We start from the raw sequence: 10,658 nt of genomic DNA, 5'->3' as shown, positions 1-10,658 counted from the left end.
CTTGGGTGTGCAAGAGATCTGCAGAGGATTCTGGGAGGCCGAGGCAACGTGCGTGCACCTGGCGGGCTGTGGGACGGTGCCCCGACCAACGTTCAGCTCCATCGTCCACGGATTAAAGTCACGAGGGAAATTGAAGGATGGAGGTGAGCGCGGAGGTCTTTTGAGCTATTGCTCTGTACCAGGGAGGGGAGAGTCAGCCACTGTGCCCAGGGAGTGTTGCCTAGGCTTTCTGGACTGAATCTGGACTATCTTTTATCTCTGTCTCATAGTTTTTTTATATATATTGTGTTTCTCGTCCAATCTTTCACTTTTTTTTTGCGCAATGAGAGGGATTTGGGGATCAATATGACTCATCAGTTCTGATATTTTTTTTTGTTGGAGGAGGAAATTTGGTTGTCGATGCGCCTGATCTATTTTGTTCATTTTTTTTTGTGTGGGGAGGAGGGATTTGGGGATTGGCAATCGGGCTGCCTCTTCTTTCTTGGTTTTCATGGCCACCCGCAGAATCGAAGAATCTCAGAGTCGTGTACTTGGACAGTAAACGAAGCTTCGTCACAGCCCAGTCTGGAAACACCAATGCCCTTGAGCAGAGAATGCTACAAAAAGTAGTGGACACAGCCCAGTCCATCACAGGCAAAGCCCTCCCCAACACCGAGCACATCAACATGGAATACTGTCGCAAGAACACAGCATCTGCCATCAGGGACCCCACCGCCTAGGACGTGCTCTCTTCTCACTGCTGCCATCAGGAAGAAGGTACAGGAGCCTCAGGACTCACAACACCAGGTTCAGGAACAGTCACTACACCTCAATCATCAGGCCAAGGGGAATAACCTCACTCATGCCCTCGGTGAAATGTTCCCACAACCCGCGGACTCACTTTCAAGGACTCTTCATCTCATGTTTTCGATACTTATTGCTCATTTATCGAATGTCATGGCTTCTTTCTGTAGCTGCATGGTTTATTTTCCTTTGGCTCTCTGCTTGTCTTCCATTGACTGTATTGAGGTTATCATCCTGCAGATTTTTTGAGAATGCCCGCAGGTGTGCGGTGACTGGTAATACATTTAATTTGGATTTTTGCTGGAGAGGATTCACCCGGAGAGGGTGGCGGGAGGCCAATACGACGGAGGCCCTTGGAGAAACGGGAGCTCGCGGACGGAGACCGTTTCACAGGCTGAGGGGCTGCTCGGGGCCTGATTTGAGAGGGGGCCAGGAGCCCGCGAGCGGGCAGGCAGCCGGGGGACCAAGGAAGCCACTCACCTCGGTGGTAGGCGTACCGCAGGAGGTCGAAGGCAGAGGGGAGGAGGTCTCGAGGGGGCCCCCGCCGGTTACTCAGCTCACTCACACATTCCTGGCGGCACTTGAGGACTTGCACAAAGTGATCTGGGTGGGTGGGGGAGGTGGAGGGAATGGAGGGGGAGGGGGAAGGGGGGAAGGGGGGAAGGAGAGGAAAGGGGTTGAAGGGGGGAAGGTGGGGGAAAGAGGATGGAAGCCATCAGACCTAACACCAGCTTCACAAGGCAAACTGATGCAAAGAGCACCCACACCCCACCGATCTCCTTCACTCCCCCCCTTCCTCTTGCCCTGCCCCTCCCACCTCCTATCACTTTCCTACCCTCCCCTTCCTCCGCCCCTCTCCTTTGGCTCTCAGGGCACCTCACTCCCTCTCTCGCTTGCCCCACTCCTTCCTTCCCCCCTCGCCCTTCAACCCCCCTCTCTTACCCCTTGTCATTTTTTCTTATCCCATCCACCACCCTCTTTCCTCCCTTTCTTTTCCTCATTGTCCCTTGCTTCCGGCCACTCTCCATCACCCCCCACCCTCCCAGTTAATCCCTTATACGCCCAACTCCCCCTTCACCTTTCCACCCATTCTCCTCTCCACCTGTCCTTCCCTCTCCTCCCTCCTACTCCACCTTCCTGCACCCCCTGTGATTTCCTACCCATTCTCACTCTTCCCTGTCCATCCCCTCACTCCCTCGCAACTTTCCCCTCTCCCTCCCTCCACTATTTTTCTCCCTTTCCTCCCTCATTACCATTCCTCCTTCCCCCCCTGCACCCCCACCTCCTGCCTACCTGCGATGGCCTCATGCAAGTGAGGGGGATACTTGAGGGAGCTGCGATCCTGGACGTGGATTGGACCCTCGCACTGGGCCCGACAGTGGTCCAGGGCCGATAGGTAGTGACTCACCGCAGCCTCCAGCTGCCCCGCGCTCTCCGCATACCGGCCCCCCTCGAGCAGGGCACTCCCCTTCCTGTAGCACTCCTGTGTAGGGGGGGGGGATGAGTGAGGGAGCCGAGAGACGTGGGAAGTAGTAATGAAGCGTGAGATGGAGAGCAGAATGTGTGATGAGGAAGGGAGAGAAAATGGTGGGAGTGAGGAAGAGACACAGAGACAGGGAGTAAGAGAGATGGGGAGAGAGAGAGAGAAAAGGGGACGAAGGGAGGGAGGGAGAGAGATGGAAGGAGGTAGGGAGAGAAGGAGATGGAAAAGGAGAGGGTGCGATGGAGGGAGGGAGAGAGATGGAAGGAGGTAGGGAGAGAAGGAGATGGATAAGGAGAGGGTGGGATGGAGGGAGGGAAAGAGAGAGTGTGGGCAACAAATCTCCTCCATCAACACAATTCCCCCTCACTGGAGGTCAGTGTGACAGGGATTGGGAGCGGGAACCGAAGTTCAGAGCACATTAATTATCAAAGGATGCATAAACTATACATCTCCTCTGCAGTCAGGCAAGAAATTAAAAAAAAAGACCAACCCCCATCGCACAGCGAAAGAGGAGGGGAAAACAAAACAAATCACGCAAACGACAGACGCGGCATTCGGAACCAGACCTTGGGCCCAAATCCCCGGGGTTCAGTTCACCACACCAGAGGGGGAAGTTGCCACAGACACGATGCACAGTGGACCCATGGGGGTGGGTCGCCGTCGCGGAGATTCACCCACGCCGGCGTTTAACTTTGCCAGACAGCGGACTGGGACCCGGGCTCCCCGCTGCCTGGGCCGATTCATCGTCGCAGCCCGCAATTCTCCCCCCCCCAATCACCACCACCAAATCCACCCCGCTTAACCCAGGGGTCAGCGGGACAGACAGTGGAACCGGTGGGTGATTCATTCCCCACCCCCCCACCCCCACTCCGCCCTCTTGCTCTCTCTAACCCAGGGAACAGTGGGACAGGGTCTGGCTACCTCTCTAACCCAGGGGTCCTGTCCGCTGGAGAAGGGCCAGGAATACCCCCCCCCCTTACCCAGTACTCCTGAGGCTCCAGGTCCTTGAAGTCCTCGGCTGTGACTCCCTCCATCCTCCGGTACATCTCCAGGTTCTCCAGCATCTCCTCGTGGTCCGGGTTGGCCTCCAGGAAGGTCTGGGCAGCAGCCACCGCCTTGTCTAGCTGCCCCGTCTGTGGGGACAGGGGGTCAGCGTGGATGTGCTGGGGTGTACGCCGGGAGCGGTAGGCTCTGCGAGGCCTCGACCCTCTTCCCATAACGGGTGGGGGGGGGGGGGCACGACTTAAACTGAAACCCCGGGAGCGACCCCCAGGCAGAGTTTCACGGAGCGCGACTCAAACAGGCCTACGCCCTCCCCACCATCTGCTCACCTGAGTCGGGAGCTGAGGACCACAAGTCCTCCCCCCACCTCACCTTCCGCCCTCCCTCCCTCCCTCCCCACCCTTCCACTTCACTCCTTCCCCTCTTCTCACGCTCAACCCCTCCATCATTCCCCCTCCGACTCGGTCCCCTCTGCCTCTCAACCCCTCCCCCCTGACCCGACACTCCACCCCCTCTACTCCTTCCCCTACTCCCCACCCTCATCCCGTATCTCTTACCCTCTCTCACCAAACCCTTCATGAAACCCTCCCACCCCCACCACCTCCAACCTCCTCTCCTCCCCCTCCCTCCAAACCCCTCTCAGCTCCCTACCCCTCACCCTATGGCCTCTCCCTCCCGCATTTGGCAGCCACTCCACCAACCCCTGCCTCCTCCTCCACCCCTCATCCCAGCTCCCTCTGCCCCCCTCCCCCGCTCCGCACCTCCATACCTTGTAGTAGCAGATCTGGAGGTAGTTGTAAGGGACGCGCTGGCGAAAAACGGCGCTGACCTCGGCCGAGACCCGGTGGCGGGAGCCGTCTCCCCGGCCCAGCCCGGTGGACAGGCAGCGTTGGAGGCAGGCGGCGCGGCGGAGCTGGCGCCCGAAGAACTCCATCTGCGGCAGGCTCGGCAGGGCACCGAGGGGCTCCCGTACCCCGCCGGCTTGGCGATCCCGGGGCTGAATGGGCAGCGGGAGGTCCCCGGGCAGGGCGAGGGGGTCCCGGAGCTCCGGGGGGCGGAGGTCGCCGACTGGGTCCGGGGTCGGCACCGGGATCTCGGTGTCCCGGACGGTCTCCCCGAGGGGGTCCGGAGCGCACTGCCCCGAGCAGGCGGTCCGCAGCCGCCGCAGCGCCGTCCGGCCGAGCAGCGAGCGCTCCATCAGCCGCGCCGCCTCGCCCCAGCTGCCCGCCTCGTAGCTCCGCAGGCCGTCCGCCCACAGCTGGTCGTAGGGCAGCTGCAGCAGCGGATCGGGAGCCGCCGACGGCTGGGCGCCCGGCAGCAGGGGCAGCGGGAGGCAAAGGAAGAGGCAGAGGGAGAGGGAACGGAGGGAGGCGGCGAGCGAGCGAGGCATCGCCGGGAGATGCAGAGACGGACACGTCGGAGAAAATGGGAGGCGGGGGTGGGGGGGGAAAGGAAGGGGAGGGAGAAGCGAGGAAAGGTGGGAAGGGGCGGGAAGCGCAGGAGAGGGTGGAGGCAGAGGGGCTTGGAGGAGTGGACAGAGTGTCAGGAGAGCGGGGGAGTGGAAAGATGATTGAAGGGGAGGGGCAAGATGGGGCTGGGAGTAAGGGGAGAGGGGGTAAGGTTAAGGAGGCGGAAGAGGTGTCTGACTGGCCCTCCTCTCTCCCCCTCCACATTCCCGTCCACACTCTGCCCCTCCACCGGGCACTTTATTGTGTGTGTCGTTTGATTTTGTACTACTTTATAATGTATATAAACTTGATGCAGCGGTATAAGGATGTTCATTATCCTGTATTGCAATATACTTCTGCCGCATTTCATAGCGTCGACCAGTGCTCACACCGGAGTCTGATTCGGGCTCCACTGTCTACATCAGAAGTTTGTCAGTTTCAGATGACATGAGGACTGGGGTAGTCGATAATCAGCTCTTTTAATTTGCTGAAGTGGGTGCGGTGGCGCCATTCAACCAGATGTTCAATCTCCCTTCCGTATGCCAACTTGTCACCAGCTTTGCCGCGGAGAATATAAATCACTTTTCCATCGCACAATCCCACCGACGCTGCAGGTACGCCAAGTAAAGCCCCGAACCCGACATGAGGAGAAGCCGTGAAACTCCGCCCCGATGCGTGACTGACGTATGGCGACGTCTGTTCAATTAGGAGAGCCACGCCCTAAAGTATAACTTACGACTGGAAGAGCCCCGTCTCGAAATTATAATTGACAAATAGGAGCCCCGCCCATAATGTATAATTGACAAATAGAAAGAGCCCCGCCCATAATGTATAATTGACAAATAGAAAGAGCCCCGCCCATAATGTATAATTGACAAACAGAAAGAGCCCCGCCTCAAATGTATAATTGACAAATAGAAAGAGCCCCGCCCATAATGTATAATTGACCATTAGAAGGGTCCCGCCTCTAATGTATAATTGACAAAAAGAAAGAGCCCCGCCCATAATGTATAATTGACAAACAGAAAGAGCCCCGCCTCTAATGTATAATTGACAAACAGAAAGAGCCCCGCCCATAATGTATAATTGACAAATAGAAAGAGCCCCGCCTCTAATGTATAATTGACAAACAGAAAGAGCCCCGCCTCTAATGTATAATTGACAAATAGAAAGAGCCCCGCCTCTAATGTATAATTGACAAACAGAAAGAGCCCCGCCTCTAATGTATAATAGACAAACAGAAAGAGCCCCGCCCATAATGTATAATTGACAAATAGAAAGAGCCCCGCCCATAATGTATAATTGACAAACAGAAAGAGCCCCGCCTCTAATGTATAATTGACAAACAGAAAGAGCCCCGCCTCTAATGTATAATTGACAAATAGAAAGAGCCCCGCCTCTAATGTATAATAGACAAACAGAAAGAGCCCCGCCCATAATGTATAATTGACAAATAGAAAGAGCCCCGCCTCTAATGTATAATTGACAAATAGAAAGAGCCCCGCCCATAATGTATAATTGACCATTAGAAGGGTCCCGCCTCTAATGTATAATTGACAAAAAGAAAGAGCCCCGCCCATAATGTATAATTGACAAACAGAAAGAGCCCCGCCTCTAATGTATAATTGACAAACAGAAAGAGCCCCGCCCATAATGTATAATTGACAAATAGAAAGAGCCCCGCCTCTAATGTATAATTGACAAACAGAAAGAGCCCCGCCTCTAATGTATAATTGACAAATAGAAAGAGCCCCGCCTCTAATGTATAATTGACAAACAGAAAGAGCCCCGCCTCTAATGTATAATAGACAAACAGAAAGAGCCCCGCCCATAATGTATAATTGACAAATAGAAAGAGCCCCGCCCATAATGTATAATTGACAAACAGAAAGAGCCCCGCCTCTAATGTATAATTGACAAACAGAAAGAGCCCCGCCTCTAATGTATAATTGACAAATAGAAAGAGCCCCGCCTCTAATGTATAATTGACAAATAGAAAGAGCCCCGCCCATAATGTATAATTGACCATTAGAAGGGTCCCGCCTCTAATGTATAATTGACAAATAGAAAGAGCCCCGCCCATAATGTATAATTGACAAACAGAAAGAGCCCCGCCTCTAATGTATAATTGACAAACAGAAAGAGCCCCGCCCATAATGTATAATTGACAAATAGAAAGAGCCCCGCCTCTAATGTATAATTGACAAACAGAAAGAGCCCCGCCTCTAATGTATAATTGACAAACAGAAAGAGCCCCGCCCATAATGTATAATTGACAAATAGAAAGAGCCCCGCCCATAATGTATAATTGACAAACAGAAAGAGCCCCGCCCATAATGTATAATTGACAAACAGAAAGAGCCCCGCCCATAATGTATAATTGACAAACAGAAAGAGCCCCGCCCATAATGTATAATTGACAAACAGAAAGAGCCCCGCCCATAATGTATAATTGACAAACAGAAAGAGCCCCGCCCATAATGTATAATTGACAAATAGAAAGAGCCCCGCCTCTAATGTATAATTGACAAATAGAAAGAGCCCCGCCTCTAATGTATAATTGACAAACAGAAAGAGCCCCGCCTCTAATGTATAATTGACAAACAGAAAGAGCGCCGCCTCTAATGTATAATTGACAAACAGAAAGAGCCCCGCCCATAATGTATAATTGACAAACAGAAAGAGCGCCGCCTCTAATGTATAATTGACAAACAGAAAGAGCCCCGCCTCTAATGTATAATTGACAAACAGAAAGAGCCCCGCCTCTAATGTATAATTGACAAATAGAAAGAGCCCCGCCTCTAATGTATAATAGACAAACAGAAAGAGCCCCGCCCATAATGTATAATTGACAAATAGAAAGAGCCCCGCCTCTAATGTATAATTGACAAATAGAAAGAGCCCCGCCCATAATGTATAATTGACCATTAGAAGGGTCCCGCCTCTAATGTATAATTGACAAAAAGAAAGAGCCCCGCCCATAATGTATAATTGACAAACAGAAAGAGCCCCGCCTCTAATGTATAATTGACAAACAGAAAGAGCCCCGCCCATAATGTATAATTGACAAATAGAAAGAGCCCCGCCTCTAATGTATAATTGACAAACAGAAAGAGCCCCGCCTCTAATGTATAATTGACAAATAGAAAGAGCCCCGCCTCTAATGTATAATTGACAAACAGAAAGAGCCCCGCCTCTAATGTATAATAGACAAACAGAAAGAGCCCCGCCCATAATGTATAATTGACAAATAGAAAGAGCCCCGCCCATAATGTATAATTGACAAACAGAAAGAGCCCCGCCTCTAATGTATAATTGACAAACAGAAAGAGCCCCGCCTCTAATGTATAATTGACAAATAGAAAGAGCCCCGCCTCTAATGTATAATTGACAAATAGAAAGAGCCCCGCCCATAATGTATAATTGACCATTAGAAGGGTCCCGCCTCTAATGTATAATTGACAAATAGAAAGAGCCCCGCCCATAATGTATAATTGACAAACAGAAAGAGCCCCGCCTCTAATGTATAATTGACAAACAGAAAGAGCCCCGCCCATAATGTATAATTGACAAATAGAAAGAGCCCCGCCTCTAATGTATAATTGACAAACAGAAAGAGCCCCGCCTCTAATGTATAATTGACAAACAGAAAGAGCCCCGCCCATAATGTATAATTGACAAATAGAAAGAGCCCCGCCCATAATGTATAATTGACAAACAGAAAGAGCCCCGCCCATAATGTATAATTGACAAACAGAAAGAGCCCCGCCCATAATGTATAATTGACAAACAGAAAGAGCCCCGCCCATAATGTATAATTGACAAACAGAAAGAGCCCCGCCCATAATGTATAATTGACAAATAGAAAGAGCCCCGCCTCTAATGTATAATTGACAAACAGAAAGAGCCCCGCCCATAATGTATAATTGACAAATAGAAAGAGCCCCGCCTCTAATGTATAATTGACAAATAGAAAGAGCCCCGCCTCTAATGTATAATTGACAAACAGAAAGAGCCCCGCCTCTAATGTATAATTGACAAACAGAAAGAGCGCCGCCTCTAATGTATAATTGACAAACAGAAAGAGCGCCGCCTCTAATGTATAATTGACAAACAGAAAGAGCCCCGCCCATAATGTATAATTGACAAATAGAAAGAGCCCCGCCCATAATGTATAATTGACCAATAGAATGGTCCCGCCCCTAACGAACTATTCACGTATGTCGAAGTCATGGAACTAATCTGTGACTGACAGCTGGTGAAGCCTGCCCCGGATGTACCTCGTCAAGTCCTAAGGATCTGCGCCAACCACTTGGCTGGTGTATTCACGGTTATCTTCGACATTTTCCTCCGGCAGTGTGTGGGCCCACCTGCTTCAAGCAGGCTTCTGTCAAGAACAGTTACTGGCCCTCAACCATGGGGTTCTTGCACAAAAGCGGACAACTGCATTCCTTCTGTTTCTGGTGTTCCAACAACCGACGGTCTCACTGCTGGGCCTCTTTACCTTGTTATTCCATGCTCTCGCTGTTTACTGCTACTTACCTATATCTGCATATGCACAGTACGTTGTCCATTGATCCTGTTTACAGTGACTGCTCTATAGATTTGCTAACTACGCCCGCAGAAAAATGAATCTCAGGGTTGTATGTGGTGACACGTATGTAAATAAACTTTACTTTGAACTTTGATATATGGCAGGTGGTAAATCTCGGACTCCCTGATGCGTCACTGTCAGGTGGTCTCGAGTCCCGTCTTGGATGTGTGACTGACAGGTGGTGAAGCCCCTCCTCTGGTGTGGGACTGAAGTTTGGTCAAGCCTGCTGGTACAGGCTTTCGGCTCTTCCACCTGCTTCAAGCCTGAGGCAGGCTGCTTCACTGGGCCGGGGAGAAAAGTCCATGGAGGAGAGTTTGGTTTCCGGTGGCTTACGGAGCCGGGTGCACTCTTTGAGGTTTCTTGCAGTCGTGCGCAGAGCTGTTGACCTACCAAAAGAAAACCACTATCTATGGAGGGAAGTAAGTGGTCCATCTCCCCCGACACCACCCAGCTACCCACCTTCCCTGACCTCACTTATGTATGCCAGTTCTCCCTTCTTCGCCTTATTCAGACTGCCGCCCCCTTTCTCCCCAGACCTGGAAAGGTCTCAGCTCGAAAGGTCGACGGTCGAAATTAGAAGGAAATTTTTATCAGAGTTCATACGTGTCACCACATACAACCCTAAGATTCTTTTTTCCTGCGGGGTATGCTTATCAAATGTACAGAACAGTAACTGTAAACAGAATCAATGAACAACAAACTGTGCAAATGCGGATATAAATAAATAGCAATAAATACTGAGCATGAAGTAACAATATAACAGAGTCCTTAAATGAGTATAGCTATCCCCTTTTGTTTAAGAGCCTGATGGTTGAGGGGTAGTAACTGTTCTTGAACCTGGTGGTGCGAGTCCTGAGGCCTTTGTACCTATCTGATGGCATCAACGAGAAAAGAGCATGGCCTGGGTGGTGAGGATCTTTGCTGGTGTGTGCTGCTTTTCTGCGGCAATGTTTCATCAATGATTGTGATGTTTATACCGCTGCCTGACCTGCTAAATTCCTCCTGCATTTTGCGTGTTTCGTTCAAGATGTCCAACTTCAGCAGATTGTGAACAATACGCAGAAAGGCGTACACGTGACAATAGAAAAACACCAATTCTAACGCCATATCATAAAGTTACCTGCCATCCTCGCAACATCCCGCTTCCTGTTTGTAACAAGAAGTAACAACGTTTAACCTACCGTTAAATCATTTCGACAGACGGGTGATAATTGGCCGTTTGTGACCGGCTGCCGACAGACGCTAATGGTAGCAATCCTCACCCAGGACCCTCCGCGCCGTGGAAAGTGCCCCATCGGTCGGACGAGGAGGAGCCAACGCATGCGTACAACGACCACCCCGCCCCCTC

The 10,658-nt window shown here is 51.4% G+C and overlaps 1 protein-coding gene across 3 annotated transcripts in view; it reads right to left on the bottom strand.

The window, feature by feature from the left end:
• p3h3 (prolyl 3-hydroxylase 3) overlaps window positions 1-4,730 on the bottom strand; it is a 52,555-nt gene extending 47,825 nt beyond the window's left edge. For 2 of the 3 annotated variants that reach the window (XM_059955504.1, XM_059955505.1), the window contains exons 1-4: window positions 4,038-4,730; window positions 3,247-3,399; window positions 2,077-2,266; window positions 1,264-1,386 (exon numbers count right to left, since the gene is read on the bottom strand). In XM_059955504.1, the coding sequence (XP_059811487.1) occupies window positions 1,264-1,386; window positions 2,077-2,266; window positions 3,247-3,399; window positions 4,038-4,658 (1,087 nt within the window). In that variant the 5' untranslated portion in view covers window positions 4,659-4,730. The remainder of the gene's footprint in view (window positions 1-1,263; window positions 1,387-2,076; window positions 2,267-3,246; window positions 3,400-4,037) is intronic. The other variant, XM_059955502.1, reaches the window with a different exon arrangement.
• Window positions 4,731-10,658: the final 5,928 nt, after the last annotated feature.

Source organism: Hypanus sabinus, chromosome 32 (assembly GCF_030144855.1).
Source record: "Hypanus sabinus isolate sHypSab1 chromosome 32, sHypSab1.hap1, whole genome shotgun sequence".
Classification (NCBI taxonomy): Eukaryota; Metazoa; Chordata; class Chondrichthyes; order Myliobatiformes; family Dasyatidae; genus Hypanus; species Hypanus sabinus.
The sequence above is the reverse complement of the archived record's forward strand: the minus strand, read 5'-3'. Positions and strand labels throughout refer to the sequence as shown.